Below are 16655 nucleotides of genomic sequence, written 5' to 3'. Positions count from 1 at the left end.
CATGACTTTTGCATCCCTGCAGTAATAAACGCTGATCTTTGACGCCCAAGGAAGTCTCCCGTGTCTCTGTCTTTAGTGCGCCAGAACAGGTATCCCACGAAGGTTTTAGGTGTTGTTCCCTGGCACCGCTGGGCCTTAAATAGTCCAGTCCTTCACATCCCATCCAACCTTAGTCCTTGTTGCCATCTCTGAGGAAGTGTAAGAAAGTAGGATCTGCTTTCATGGTTACCCACACTTTTTGCTGGTGTTCAACTGTTTTCTGACTAGTTTGACTGGGATCCTGATAATAAGGACCCCAGGCACTGTGCTTCATCCATAAAGTGGTCATGGTAAGTACCTTGGTACTTCTTATTTGGTACATTCCTAGGTGGCTCTATTTGGCAAAGTACGTCTGAGTTAAGTGCTTGTGTTGTCTTGCATCACCTTGTATTTGGCAAGGGCAATGCAAGCCCTTCGCATATCTCGGCCTAGTTTTTCTGAACCAAAAGTCAAAAAGGTTCACATTTCAGAGGGGACTTTCTTTAAAAATGTGCTGCAAGACAAATTTCAATTTTTTCAATTTTGTTTCGCAAGCAACTGAACAATCTTCAATAAATGGTGAATGTATTGTATTGCTATTCAATTAGTAAAACTCTTCCACAAGAGTTAGCTTTGGCTACTTTTTTACAACTTCCTCTGCGGTTTCCCATAATTCTGATCTAAGCCTGGAGTAATACATGGCAGAGCATCAGGCAGACAGAAGAGTCATCTATTTCCGATGACAAGCACCAAATCAAAATCAATTGCCTCCCCCCATAATAGTTGTAAATGCAATTGTTGCATGTGTCTGAAAAAAGGAGCTAGATTCACAATGTCTCAGATTAGTAGTGCTTGGAATATAAGAATGCCACTTCTGTAGATCAAAGGAGAAAAGTGTTTGTTTCCCAACCTTAGCCTGGCCATAACTTTGTCCATTGCTTTGCTGTGCCATCAGTGTTCAGTGTGGGCACTGGAGCAAATTATTATTTTTGTTAAGTTCTGTTTATTTCAAAGGTTTGAACATTCTCTCCAATTATAATGATTTGTGGTGTGTATGGGACACTTTATCCCTGTGCTAGAGGTATGTTGATACCAGGTGGGACCTATACTAAACAGAAGAATGTTAGAACTAGGGAGGCAGAATAGTTCCGTTAGGATTTGTGGTGGAATTAATTCTAATTGAGTTCCACCGGTGAGGAATACATAATAATGTGAGTAACATATTGCAGTTTTATCCTGATAGATATTACACATGAGCAACGTATGTAACAACAGATACAAAACTTCTAAAACAGGTAACATGAGGGTGGAGGAGCAGCTCTCCTCTGTAAAAGTTCATTGTCATGTCAAGAGGAACTGTAAAGAGCAGACAAAGTCCACCTATGGGCAAGGAGAAGAAGCCCATAGAAAAAACTTAAGATAAATGAATGGAACAATTACCGTTGGAAGATTTTAAAATGGCCCAGAGCTGCCTCTGGGTATTTACAATCACAAACAGTACATCATTTCTTTGGGTTATGGACCAACCTACTATCTGCAAAAAAACTGTGCATAGCATCATAGAATAGGCAGATAACAATGGAACTGACAGCTCAGTGGTGGATATAAGACCTTTGGACAAACATTGCTGTATCAGTCCTGTCTGCTTCGGATTTACTCACCGCCAGTGTTGCCCCATCCTGAGATCAGACACATGGTTCCGGCTTCTGGACATCCGGTCGGCAGCGGGATGGGCTGGATGCTTGGGGTAAAGGTCACTGGTCGAGACAGCTTTATCAGCATGATGTCATTGTCAAGGTAATAGGGGTTGTAGTCTGGGTGGCTGACCACATCGGCGGCAGCAATATATTCTTCAGTTCCTTCGTTGATCGCAAGATTATATTCGCCAAGCACCACCACAATATTTCTGAACAGAAAGATTTGAAGATTGTAATGTTTGTGTATTAAAAATAAAATATATCACCCATGATATTGTGTACTGTTAGCTCTCAGCATCAATTGATTAGTGGTGTTATCAAGTGATAACACTTAAATTTTTTTTTAGCACAATTCCACGTTAGCTCTAGTGCTAATAGTCTTTGCACAGATAAACAAGCCCAATGAACTGCATATGATAAATAACCTTTTACAAAGAGAACATGTAAGAAACTGGGTTACTGATTGAGGGGGGTGAAACTCTACCCAAGCAGCAACAACAATTCCCAGTTAGGGTGAATTCACAAGCCAACCTTGAGTTAACCTGTCCTCAATTCTCTGGTAGCTTGGCACAGAACACTCAGTCTTAACTCAGAGGCAATGTGTAAAGAATTTATGCAACACTTCAAACACTAATAAAGTGAAACAGTGCAAAAGAAAAGCACCAAACCAATTTTAAAGATTTAAGAAAATAGTTGCTAAAAGCACAAAGCACCAACTTTGGTTATATGGTTGTGCCGGACAGGAATGAAGTCACAAGTTCCGGCTGCCTCAATAGCGCAGGGGCTGGCTACAGGGACCCAGATAAGCCTGCTAAATGAGAATACCTTCACTCTGGTTGTGGAGCGTTGCGAGGTCTCACACCGAGGATGTATTGTGCAGTCAAGCTGATGCAAGGTCCTGGTGTGGAAATGTGTTGTGCGGCGGTGGTTCTAAGAAGATGCAAGGCTGCGATGCGAGGCCCTGCACCATCATCGAGGATGCGGTTGGTGAGGGGCTTGCGAAGCAAAGCCATGCGATAAAGTTGCGTTGCACAGTGACTGGCTCTGAGAAGCTGTAGGACTTGCAATGTGGAGCTCTGCATTGTCAATGAGGCTATCATTGGGGAGGGACTTGAAATGCAAAGACCTGTATTAAGGATGAGTCAGACAGCGGCGGTTCTGTTGAGGCTGCGGGATTCAATGGGAAGAGTCCTGAGTCAGGATTATGTCGCACAGCAGTTCCGAAGCTGAGTTTGAGAAGGAGTTGCGCTGCACAGCAACTCCAATGTGAAGTTTATGGGAGGCGTTACAACACAATGTGTTGGTTCTGCAGGGACTACTGTTTGAGCTGGCCCACTTCCAAGGTTCCAGGGCTGGGGTGGCACCACTTGGGAGTGCAGGACCCACAGATTGTACAGTCCAGGTGCTGGGCTCAACCTGGAGGAAGAATGTTCTTTCCCTGAGGCTTCTGATCAGGATGCCAGTCAATTAGCCCTTGAAGTTACTCTGGTGGTCCAAGGCTCAGGTTCCGTCCTTCACTCAAATAGCAAGGAAGCTCATCAGGGAAGCAGTGTGGCAGCCCTTCTTGCAGGAAAGCAGCATAGCAGTCCTCCTTCTGAGTCTTCCATAGATCCATATGTGTACTCATGATTGTTGGGTCTAAGGGTCCAATATTTATACCTCGCACGTACTTTGACGTATGAGAAGGTTCTGAACGTTTCCACCTCCAGAGTTCTTTGGAATTTCATTCCTCTCTGCCCTGGCCCCCGATTGTCTGGGGTCACAATAGACTATGTCAAACGCTTTAGGTTTGTGCTCAGGTAGAGACTTTATGATGTGCAAGTTTGGTGGGTGACAGCTCCTTCCTCTTATCAACTCAGAGGTGGCCCATCCTGCCAACACCTATGGCCATTTGCCTCACCATCTAGGAGCAGTATGCAAAGAGCAACTGGCAGCTATACGCAGTCACGTGACCCAGGGACAGACTGCAGATACCAAATGGTTAGTACAAAAAATTCGAACCATCTAAAAGTGGCATTTTCAGAATTAGGATTTAAAATTTGACTTTACTATTAAAGAGGGCTTTTAAATGCAATTCTTTAAACACCAAACTTGACCGATCTACCTGCTCTCAATTGAAAGTCACCACTTATTAGAAATGCGTTTATAAGTACTGCAAGGTCTACCTCTCCCTGGCTAGCAGTGGTAAAGTGCACAGTGCCCTGAGGCCAGAAACAAGATCAGCAAAAATAGAAGGGGAGAAAGCAACACATTTGGGATAAGCTTATCCTAAGGCTAACAGGTCTAACATAACTGATCTGATCTACCCTACTATTTTACTCCCCTGAGGTTTGTTCTTTATTACTGTTCAGTTAGACAACACTGTGTTTTGCTCACTAGTCCTGTTAACCAATATTGTGCTGCAATTGTTCCTTAGCCCTAACATATCTTGTCACAAGCCATGGTGAAGCATGGTAAAGCAACCTATCAGGTGCCTTGCTTAACTGTGCTACTGAAGCAGCTGAGTCCTGTGTACAATCAGCTGTAGAGCAGGTATGAGAGTATCTGTTGTGATAGCGCAATCATCATCTTTGCCGGATGGGTATCTATGGTTGAAGCTGTATGCAGGATCACCATGAAGGAACCTGAAGGAAGGGAGGGGATGCACCAAGCTTGTGGAGGAAAGGGATAGAGTTAACTAGAAGGAAGAAGTGCAGGGCCCTGGATGGAGGAATGGATTGCATGAGCCTAGAGGAAATGGAGAGGCTGTACAAACATGGAAGTAGGAAACCAGCAATAACTAAAACATTAGTATGAAGCCAGAGGGAGCAGTGTTTGAAGAAAGAGTGCTGATTGATGTACTATGGGAGTTTGGAGAAAATGATAGGCATCACAAGATCCCTACTGCCCCATAATTTGAGGAACACCTGTACCTCTCAGATCAGACTATCCTAATCTTTATATGGTGTTTTCTGAGCTCGATTCCTAGCAGGTACTCTGACAATGGACCACTTGACTATGGTTTTTGGCAAATCCTGCTAAAGACAAGTCCAGACTTCTAGAAGTATTGTTTATCGTCCAACACCTGGTAGTTCCCAGCAGCAAAGTATGTGTAGTAATCTCCTTCTTATGTAATGAATGTCCCTGGATCTGATGCTCTTGCTATGTGATGTCATTTAGAATGTTAAGGAGGTTTGTGCTTGAAGTGAGAGCAGTTAGAGAAGATGGGCTGAGCAGCCAGGAGGCCGCTCCTGGTGGGGCTTATATTAGAAACTTACATTAAGACTATATTGGAACTTACTATGCTGTAACCTAAGAAATAAACTACAAATATAAGAGCTGTCTACCGGACTTCTTTATCTCTACATTGGCGACGATTTTAAAGGAGAAGAACTCACGCGTGGAAAACTGGAACTGAAGGTACTTATATTACTTATGACATTGAACTATTTAAACTATCTGGCACCCGCCCCACCAGTGACCTTGACAACGGTCGCCCTAAATAATTCTATGTGCCAGATCCACTGAAAATACACTGAATAGTTGGAGACAGACATCCAACCTTGATGTTAAATGGCTAGCCAAAGAACACTGTGTTGATGACTTTTGGCAAAGACTCATGTGTGAAGTCATTAAAGAAAAATAAAGAAGTCTTTTGTATGCTGTATTTTCAATCTTAACCTTCAAGCATCATTCAAGATTCAAATCACTGTTTCACATAGTCTCTACTGGCAAGTTCACATTTCCGACATTTTAATAAGAGACAGTTTCATGGACTATAAACCTTTCAGTGTTAACTGTCAAGCTTTCAAGACTCGCTCGTTATATTTATCATCTTCACGTTTGTCTTTTCCTGTCAAGTGCTTAGATTTAAACAGTGTATTTAAAACGGCGAGTATCAGAAACAAGTGAAGTAAAGGCACTTCCTACATGAAATGACATTCTCTCAAAGGAGCCGATTTTTAAGGAGATGTGAGATGAGTTTATTTTTTATGACATTTGAAGCATTTTATTTACAGGAATAACGTATAGCACCTGTTTATGTCAGGAGGCCAACTGCTTTCTCTCAGCCAGGATTTCCGTTAGTCAAGAGCTCCTTTCCCCTCCTCTGCCTGTTAGTTCTGATGACGAAATCGAATCTTGAAAGACTGTTCTGTCAAGAGGATGCGTCATGTTCTTTGCCACACGTCAGCACGGCTGCTTGGTACCTCTGCTCCACCGTGAACCATCCGGAGCAACGTGATGTGCGTGCAAGCTTTCGCTACCATGGCGACGCTGTCAGCTCTTTCTAACGTGGCGGAAGGCTCCCTTTCTGTTGCGCGTCACGTAATTATGTGGAAGAGGCTGTGCGCACTCAACGAGCAGGCATACATGGAGTTAATATTCAGCCTTTCGTGCTTGGGGAAATGCTCCCAGCTCCAGTGCCTGCAGTTTTGGATTGCAGTTACATCGTTTATGCTCATAGGGAAGATTGTTTTCATCGAGCATGACACCAACTGCGCTTTTCTTGTCACCAAAGTGTCCCGCAGTAAGTTGCTATTACGATATTCAAGTTCTAGCCAAGAGCATACACCTTCAGACTGCTCCTTTCAATCGTGGAACACGTTTCATATTCATTCCCGAGTGCCATTCTGTTTTCTTGCATCTAAAGTACGGCCGTGTGGTGTTTATCAGTACCCTGAATCTTCATCTTCGTTTTTTTAGAAATGGAGTACTATTTCAATGATGTTGGCTGCATCTTTCCGGTGACAGGCACACCTTGTAATGTTATTTTATTTCTACACAACTTGCTTGAATGCAGTTTTATTCGGTGACAAGCACACCTTTGACTTTAAGGAAGTGGTGTTATAATTGATTGAAACCTGCCTGTCTCTTTCTTAATGTTTACTTTTGTTTTAAATTTTTAAGTAATATTTACAGTCTAACGTTTTATTTAACTTGCAAATGTATTTAGTACACTGTTGATTTTAGGTCATATTTACAGTGCAATGCTTATATTTTTTTTTCTAAAGAAATGTTAACTTTAGAGTTGTCAGAGTTGTTTTCTGAGTTTTCTGAGTTCCTGCAATTTATTTTCTCCTGCAAATGTGTGCAAGAGAGGGCATTCCTTGTCCCTGGTAGGTGAACGGAATGTTACAGTGTAAGCAGTAGAGGGGATGTGATATTTCCTGGTCCTGCAATTTATTACAGTGTGTGCAGTAGAGGGGATGTTATATTTCCTGGTCCTGCAATTTGTTACAGTGTGTGCAGTAGAGGGGATGTGATATTTCCTGGTCCTGCAATTTATTTACAATGTGCAGTAGAGGGGATGTGATATTTCCTGGTCCTGCAATTTATTACAGTGTATGCAGTAGAGGGGATGTTATATTTCCTGGTCCTGCAATTTGTTTAAGTTTACGACTTATATATTAATACTTTGTTATTACATTGCTAATACTACATTTACTATTTACCAATTATTTATTATTATTGTTATTACATAAGGAAGGCTATTTTATTACTTACTGTACTATTATTATAGTTAAAGTTATTAAAGATGTTCTACTGTTTATTACTTACATTATTATTACTATTGCATTGTATTTATTATTGGTACATAGGCAAAGATAATTTTCATTACATTTCTCATTTGCTTTACTTTTACATTATTATTATTATTACATAAGAAGAGTTGGTTATATCATTAGGGTGTCCTTTTATATGTACTTCTGGAATGTTTATTTTCTCTTCCTATGTTATACTATTTCGTTTTGTTAAATATTATAAAGGGGAAGATGTGTAGTAATCTCCTTCTTATGTAATGAATGTCCCTGGATCTGATGCTCTTGCTATGTGATGTCATTTAGAATGTTAAGGAGGTTTGTGCTTGAAGTGAGAGCAGTTAGAGAAGATGGGCTGAGCAGCCAGGAGGCCGCTCCTGGTGGGGCTTATATTAGAAACTTACATTAAGACTATATTGGAACTTACTATGCTGTAACCTAAGAAATAAACTACAAATATAAGAGCTGTCTACCGGACTTCTTTATCTCTACAGTAAGATTTCTATGAAAGTTTGTAAATGTTGTAATAGGGGAGAAAAATGTCCAGCAAGGGCAGCGACCATCTGAAAAGCTCTTCCTGTGTCTGTGATGCTTTTCATAGGTACATGTGCCCTCACCACAACTGCCAGGTATTCATATATGGCTGCCCTGATCATTTTTCTAGGAGGGCAACTCCCATTGTCAACTGTGATGGTTCAACTGGTTAATGTGCCTGTTACAGAGATGTGAGGCACACAGGTGATGGTCGAGGTTGACCCACTCAGATTCTCATGCTTCACATGTTGGAGGTTTGTGAATAATTGATTGGGGGTAACTGTAACACATTATTACGAAGCCTCGTTGATTAGGGTAATTGTGACACATTGTTACGATGCTTACTTGATTACAGTAACTGTAACGCATTATTATAATGATTAATTGATTAGGGAAATTCTAAAAAATTATGATAATGCTTTGTTGAATAGGGTAACTGTAATGCAATATAACAAGGCTTCATTGATTAGGGAACTGCAACATATGTTTACAAGCTTAGTTGTTTAGGGTAACTATAACAAACTACTATGATGTAGAAAATGATTATGATGCTTTGTTGATTAGGACCACTATAACACAATATTAGGTGCACTCTTCATCCTTCCTATGTGTAGTGCACAATCTATAGTTCTTTTCTTTGCTGAGAGTAAGTTAGAAAGATCTTTCCATGGAAACACTACAGTGTCTATATCAATTGTTAAAGTTTTATCTGACACCCTGTCATTGGCATCCTGTCTCTATTCCATGGTAACAATGTCACTGTTTATGCAGTCCATGTCACTAGTCAAAAATTTAGCAACTGAAGAAGTAACAGAATGAGCCTTACCAAAAATAGCAACTGATTTTCCTCTGCTCATCCAGCACCTGCTCTTACAAAAAGATTCATAAGTAGTAGTCCAGGAGGGTGTCCATTCCAGCTTCTTCTGTGCTCTGATGGGCACAGATGTAAAAAAATTTAAATTGATACTTGTATAGCGCACTATTCACCCGCAAGGGTCTCAAGGCGCTTGTACGAATACGAATTCCGATGGAACTGACCTTGGCCAGGTTTTCGCCCGGGTGCAGATCGGTCAGGCCCTGCGCATGTCCCGCACAGCCGACTCTTTCAATGCACTTTACCATGCCATATCAAGTGCGTGAGGGCCCGTCTCGCCTGTCTCCCCACTGCAGGCTGATGCTTGCACTCATGCAAACAATCCATACTCAAATGCCTATCCTTTCATTTACTTTTGTTAGGGTACAAGTTGAGAAGGGTGGGGCCCCAATCAAATAATGAACACAATCCATGCCAGGGTGAACCACAAAAGCCACAAAATAAATTTGGGCTTAACCCTCCGGTAGCTTGGCACAAAAGAAATCAAGCTTTTCTTAGAGACAACATATAAAGTATTTATATGGCACACAACCAGCAATAAACTGAATACACAACACAATAAAATCCCTAACCAACATAACAAAATAAAGTTAATTGTAATGCAAAACCAGACACCTAAACAATGAAAATCTAATCAGTAGAACTGCTTTATACATTTTTAAAGTTTCAGGTAAAAGTAGCACCAACAAGCAAAGAGCCACTTGTGGGTAAGAGATGGTCAAAGTTACAAGTTCACACTGACCATGACGTAGTGTAGGTCAGATGCAAGGACCAGGTTAATCACAGGAAAGAGTTTCCCTTTTCTGAATCCAAGTCTAGGCAAGGAGGCTCAACTTCGCATTGGTGGGAGCCACACAGTGGTCGTTGTTGGTGACAGAAGTGGTCATTACTGGAGCTTTGCGTTGGCAGGAGACATGGGTGGCTACTGTTTGGCATGTAGAGCAGGGTATGATTGGAAGCTCATTTTGGCGGAACACACAATGACTGGCACCGATGCGAGGAGACAGTTTACAGTCATGAAGTATTCCATAAATTGCATAATTAAAAATCAACTGAATAGTTAACAATTATAATTACTAGTTAAGTAATTTGTACTTAATTAACTTCCTACCCTACACCCATACACACCTAACAGCCTACAAATAACATATGCAAACACAAAAAATCAGTATTACATAATTTACATAATAAATATTAAATATATAATTAAATAAAAATGAATTCCAGAATAAATCAATAATTCAACCCCTAGAAACCAAGCAAATCACTTTGACACTGTACATTTCTATTAATAATTAAATGAAACATATAAAATCACTCAAACTATAATCTATATTTATGAAAATGAATTACATTGATATAGACAATAGAGCACATAAAATGAAGATATTAACTAAAAAACATTGAAATAATGAATTGGATGATATTTCTAAGAACAATATTACCGAAAACAATGTTAAAAATCTTGATATTCTTTACATCGATATTGCTTACCTCAAAAAATTATATTCTTGTCAACGATATTTGTGCATCGTAATATTTGTGTCATGATATTTTATTTATAATTTTTATGACTCCCAATATTTCAAACTCTATATTTTTTCCAAACACAGTCTAGTTTTTCTCAACTACTGTAGTGGTGAACCTTATTACACTTAGAAGTTAAAAGTTTCAGGAATATCACCCCTATCCGCATCATCCTGAAATAGAATCTCGTAATATTTTCAAATATATATATTATTGGTAAAACATTTGATTCAGGAATCCTGAAATGACTACAATTCTTAGGGAGTGATCCAAAGATAAGGTACTTAGGGGCATATTTACATGCTCCTATCACCACAGGAAAGTCACCTAGAGTGACTTTCCTGTGGCAATATGTGCTTCACCTTATTTACAAGGTAGCCTTAATCCACTTAACGTGGCTCAACTCTGCCTTGTACATGAGCCCCCCTTTCACACTATACTTAACGTGAAACGGAAGGGCAATGGGTGTTGCTGTGGGCGTTCCACCTCAACACCCATTGATCTTGATGCTGCCCCCTATTTACAAGTGCAGTATAAATAGGATGCAGCGCCAAAATGAAGACCAGGGAAAACCTGGTCTGAAACAGGTGAAATGCTTTATTTTTCCTCGTTTTTGCTTTTTCCATGTGTGCTGCGGTGTGCACCATAAACAATCTTTAAAAAAAATGACATTTTGTACCTTCTATGTGTGCTGCACTAAGAAGCACACATAGCGGTCACAAAACACCATTTAAAGATTGTTTATGTGGAGGAAGGGACACCTTCCTGCACAGACACAATTTTCCCCTCAACTCAGACACTCTTGCACCATGGTGCAAGTGCCTGTGCTAGCACTAGGCAGATATATTTAGTGCAAGCGAAGGGGGACATGCAGGGCTGCACCATACTGTTGTAAATTTGGTGCAGCCATGTGTTTCAAAAAGATAGATATGGGTATGCAGCAAAACGTAACACATATTTGAGGCATGTGTTAAAAAGAAAAAACATTTTTATTTCTTCAAACTTTACTGACTTTGCGTTTGTGCTGCACTGTACAGCACCCTTTCAAAGTGAGAAAAGTTTTATTGTTTGCACAATAATAGCATTTTGTATGGGAAAGTTGCACTTCCAGTACAAAACCTTTTCTAGACATGACAGCGATACCTTCACACTACGGTGTGTGTGCTGCGTTAGACAGCCTTATGGCGTGCCAGCGCTGGGGACAGTGCCTTATCTTAGTAGATATGGTGCTGTCCTGCCCTCTCCCTGTCAAACAACATAATGCAGCAACTTTGATTGCTTCCCTGCTTTGCATAATATTTTAATTACTCTACCCATCAGTGGAGTACCAAACTATTGAGGCCTGAATATTGTCTGGCACAAACCTTGATTCCCACGTATTATTTGAATAAATTGACCCATTGGTATTAATAGAATATCTACACCCACTATTGTGATACATTTTGTAAATGATATTGTCATATAATATTTCTTTTCTCACTACTCTGACTTATAACCTTGAAAATCTATTCCTCCCTTGATCTGAAAATCTGTAAAACAAGATATTCAGAAAGGACTTAAAACAGCTCCTTTCCCATCAATATTTTCGTGGCTCAAAAAGTGCATTGATAACTATTGTTAGCTATGAGTACAAGGGATGTCTTTGGTAATTCCTACCATCTTCATAGGTACAGGTATCTAACGTTCCATTGAATAAATTGTTTTGTAAGTATAATCTCCTTGACTGTACTATATACTGTTATCAGCAGTAGCGGCCTGTGGTGGGAGTGCTGCCGGGCGCTGACGTGGGGTGGGCGAATGGTAGGTTGGGGGTAGTAAACTCCGGAATATGGCCGCACAGAGGTAAGTACACAAACAAATAAATAAAATGAATTCCGTTGCACGCACTGCATCGCATTTGGCAATATTATCCCTAATAAAGGAATATGCAAGCAGAGAAATCAAGCTCTTCACAAATATGTGATTGCATTGTCAAGAATCTGGTCCAGGATGACCCTAAACTACACACAATCATTGGTCAGGATGTAACAGAGTCTCAAGGAATTGAAACATATATATTTGTAAAACAGCATCAAGCAAACCACTTCACAGTCCATTGATTTCCAAATTAGATACTCTTTTTCAATGTAAATTCTGAAATTAGGGCATATCACTTTTTTCTGTTTCTATATATCTGACTTTACTAATAGAGTTAATATGTCAGTATCAGAATAGCTTTTTTAACATTTTTGTCATAAAAGCAGTAGTAATATATACATACACAGCTGCATTAAAAAGAATTGGCATAAAACGATAGCGTACAGGTTTGAATGCCAGTGCATCGCGGCATACCGATAGTATAAAAGAGTTATAAACCACCCAGAACATATTTCCTCAAAGAGCCCTTGCTCTGAGTACCCACACCTTCCCAAAAGCTTAGCAACAGCACATACAATAGTTAGACTGGTACCTGTTCTAAGAGTTCTGACAGTGGCATAGCTACTTCCTGCCCCATCTACCTGCACATCGCTTTGATATATATACGTTGTGGGACGGCATACCCCGTGGAGGCAAATAATGCATGACCCGTCGATTCAGGAAAGTTTTACATGTGAGACACAAAACATCGTACCTTTGGGCCCATACAGTAGTAAAGGTTTTAAAAGGCAGTGTGCCAACCTTAAATTGGAAATACTATTTCGTACCCAAGGGGTCGGTGATAGTATCCCAGTAGGGGGAAACGGCCACGACAACGCGGCCGTTTCCACGAAACCCGTTACCACGCATGCATAACAACGCATGCGTGGTTACAACGACAGCCTTTACCACGCATACCTTTACTACGAGAAACGTAGTAAAGGCATGTGTGGTAAATACAAAAAAAAGGGGGTTTTGGGGGGTCTCCCCCCCAAAAATAAAAAAATCAAGCATGGGATTAAAAAGGGGGGTTGACGGGTCTCCCCCCCCGAAAAAAAAACGAACCTTAAATGCCGAAGCTGAAGCAATCTGCGTCGTTAGAGAGGAAGCTGGAATAAACTTCCGCTTCCTCTTTACGACGTACGACCGACGTAACCAACTAAGATGAAGATGAAGAGGAGACGACTTAAAAAGGTAAGGGGAATTTTAGTTTAAAAAAAAAAAAGATTAAGGGTTAAGGGCAGGGGTAATTATAAGGAGTGGGGGCCGGGGGTCATGCAAGGGGAGAGGTATAACCTTTAACACGAGTATGCCCTCACCATGCATAAATTTACAATGAAAATCGTTGTAAAGCTATGCGTGGTAAAGGAATATTCGTGGTAAAGTTGATGCGTGGAATATGAATTCCGCTGTAATGCATGCGTGGTAAAGGCATGCGTTGCAACGGAATTCGTTGTAACATCATACAACCCCCAGTAGGGGTCCAGAGAGCTGCAACACAGGAAGCACCCAGTCTCTGAGCAACTGGTGCTTGATTTGACCATATTTTCACCAACCCATAGCCAGATGTTTTCCTTTAGTGCCAGAGATGGTTTAGAAAGTGCTTTGTCTTAAAATTCTCTAAGGCCTAGAGCTGTTAAAACTCCCAGGACTTGTCTCAGCCAATCGATTTTATGAAATCTATCGGCCTCAATCACATTCCTTAAGGCCAAGGCACACTAAGGGAGTTCTGGTTGTAGCCAGATACTCCTACAATATAGCAGAGGTCATAGTCTGGCTCTACCTGCCAAAGTGTGCCCAACGATATCCAGCAACAGGGGCTTCAGTGGGGTACGCTGTGGGAGCCGCACTATGGGGCATTTTCTCAAGCTCCTATCGCCATGGGATTTCAGTGACGTGATGGCGATAGGAGCTTTGCCTTATTTACGAGACACGTTTAGCCACTTAACATGGCTTAACGCTGCCTTGTAAATAAGGTCCCCTTTCACCCAACACTTAGCGTGAAAGGGGTGGGCAGTGCCATAGTTTCCTCCAGGGAACAAAATCAAAAGCAAAAGCAGATTTGAGATTGACGAATGCAACATACAAGCGGCCCTCGCCTCTTCAAATAAAGCGGGGGAAGCAAAAAAGCTGATCTTTGCTAGCTATTTTTTCCTTAAAACCAGCCTGAAACGTGTATATAATATCCTTTTCTGTAATTCCCTCCTGTATGTTATTTAGGACCACTCTGTGAAAAATGTAATTAATTAATAGAGTTAATAGTTCAGCCTTGCCAATGAATTCTTATACTGAAGACCTACCACATCAAATGTCCAAGTACTTTACAACACAAGGTGTTTCATTTGGAGCTGCCTGTTATTTGGTGCAGGAAACCATTAGCCAGATGTAGGTAATCCCAGATTACCGATTCTTAAATACCGAATCATACCGATTCGGTATTTAAGAACAGGCAAATGGGATGTAGGTAATTTTTCTTGAAAAATTACCGAATCGGTAAGTTTCGGTAATTACCGAACCGGTCTTTACCGATTCGGTAATTGCCATTCATTCCTATGGGCCTGGAGGCCCATAGGAATGAATGTCAATTACCGAATCTGTAAATACTGATTCGGTAATTGGGGGAAACATTGAAGGGTGGCAGGGTGTTACTTTGACACCCTGTTGCACCCCTCAATTGTGTATGGGTGCACATGTTGCAGACATCCATACATGCCCTATGTATGTCTGCAACATGGCACTGTTGGAAAAGCAAAAAACATGCTTTTTCAAGGGTTTTCATTATTTACCACCAACTTCTAGTTGGTGGTAAATAACAAATCCTTAACTGAGGAATGCACTAACTTGAGTGCTTCCTACATCCTGGATTCGGTAATTTACCGAATCGGTATGTTAAGAATTCGGTATTTTACCGAATCCTTAAATTACCGATTCGGTAAAATACCGAATCCTTAAATTACCGATTCGGTAAAATACCGAATCCTTAAAAAATGCCACCTACATCTCAAAAACCCAAAACCGGTCGGTAACGGCCGAAATGCGGTATTTTCGGCCGTTACCGACCGGTATTGGGTGACCTACATCTGGCCCCATATTTCCAATTCCAGCCTGTATTCTCATATCAAGCAATTGGCATCACAAGTCATTCCCTCAAGAATGGGGAGAAGCATGTGTATCGGGAATACCAGTGCATACTAGGAGCTTTTCTACACGCCATTCACATGCAGGGGGCAAACGTCAGTTTGGGATCTGGGAAAGGGCACTCCAGGGCAGGAAAATGCCGGGGGGCAATGTCTGTTCCCCTACAGTGTATCAAAATAGCTTGCAGGGGCTAGGCTGCACCTCTGTTCAGGGTCACTTACTATAGGTTCACGGGATGTAGTTTTTAACCCCTCCCATGCTCATGACGAGCTCAGCTCATCATGAGCCACGGTGGTCGTGTGCTCATGACGAGCTGAGATCGTCATAAAGGCCAGAACGCTCGCACGAGGGGCTAATTCTCCTGCCGTGCTAAACGTTCTATGAAAACGGGTGTGGCCGTGACGAGCTCAGCTCGTCATGAGCACACGGCCACCGTGCCTCATGACGAGCTGAGCTCGTCATGAGCACCGGGGCTCCGGTCCCCCCTGCCCCCCAGCACAGTGGGGGAATTAGCCCCGCAGGGAAGGGGTTAACCTTTGCACCTGGTTCCGTGTTCAGCCGGCAACTTAATGTTGCCCTGAGCAGTACCCCCCCACCAGCATATTATCCTGGGAAACTCCTACTGAGGGACTCTGAAGACAACTTACCGTTGGGAGCAGTGCGCAGCAGACACCACCCACTCGCTGTTAATCAAGGACCCTCCGCAGAAATGGTAGCCAATGTTCAGAGACGCCTGGTAGGTAAGATGGCAAGGGTATCCACCGATGATTTTGTCATCATCTTCGAAACTCTGGGCAACTGGAAGCAAAATCAAACACTATTTAGCGTTGGTGAAACACATCATTGAATGAAATCACATTGCTGCCATATACTGCTTGATTGCCAATGTTTGTCAACAGCACATTCACTTCTACACTACTTACTTGGGGTTATCCTCATTGCATTTAAAGTGATGCTCAGCACAGTGAACGTTCACAATATTTCATTATTTATGTTTCCTTCTTCTGCATGACCAATAACCCAGCATATTGTGCTTTGTTATGCAGATTTGTGGAACGCGCTATTACCGGCAAGGGCATCCTGGCGCTGATGAATGTAAGGTGTCTTCTGCGGGGATCTGAGTGTAACTAGGGGTGGGTCGATAAATTCCGGTCCACTTGCAGATGTTGCACAGTTTTGCCCGCTCCATGGTACGTGAATATCGCAGAGTTTTTGCAAAACTCCTCCAAGTGCCACATGGTGGAGTTTTTCCCTCCTGCGTCTCACCACTTTAAGTTAGCAAACGAGAATTTGCATCCCCCTATCACAGTTTTCAAGAGCTAGAATGTCACCTGGCGAGATTTTCTCAGCATGTGCTGTCACAGCAGGTCACAGCTTTTCGCGTTGAGAAAGTTGCTTCTTAGGTAGACTATCTACTTGAGTAGCAGAAAGAAGCAGCGCCGTTCGTGCTCA

The 16655-nt window shown here is 41.6% G+C and overlaps 1 protein-coding gene across 1 annotated transcript in view; it reads right to left on the bottom strand.

Moving 5' to 3' along the window:
• The window catches only part of LOC144769918 (trypsin-like), a 58788-nt gene that overhangs the window by 16621 nt on the left and 25512 nt on the right, over positions 1–16655 (bottom strand). The window contains exons 2-3 of the mRNA XM_078654113.1: positions 15851–16001; positions 1680–1924 (exon numbers count right to left, since the gene is read on the bottom strand). Of these exons, the coding sequence (XP_078510239.1) occupies positions 1680–1924; positions 15851–16001 (396 nt within the window). The remainder of the gene's footprint in view (positions 1–1679; positions 1925–15850; positions 16002–16655) is intronic.

This window comes from Lissotriton helveticus, chromosome 7, assembly GCF_964261635.1.
Source record: "Lissotriton helveticus chromosome 7, aLisHel1.1, whole genome shotgun sequence".
In the NCBI taxonomy this organism is placed as follows: domain Eukaryota; kingdom Metazoa; phylum Chordata; class Amphibia; order Caudata; family Salamandridae; genus Lissotriton; species Lissotriton helveticus.
The sequence above is the reverse complement of the archived record's forward strand: the minus strand, read 5'-3'. Positions and strand labels throughout refer to the sequence as shown.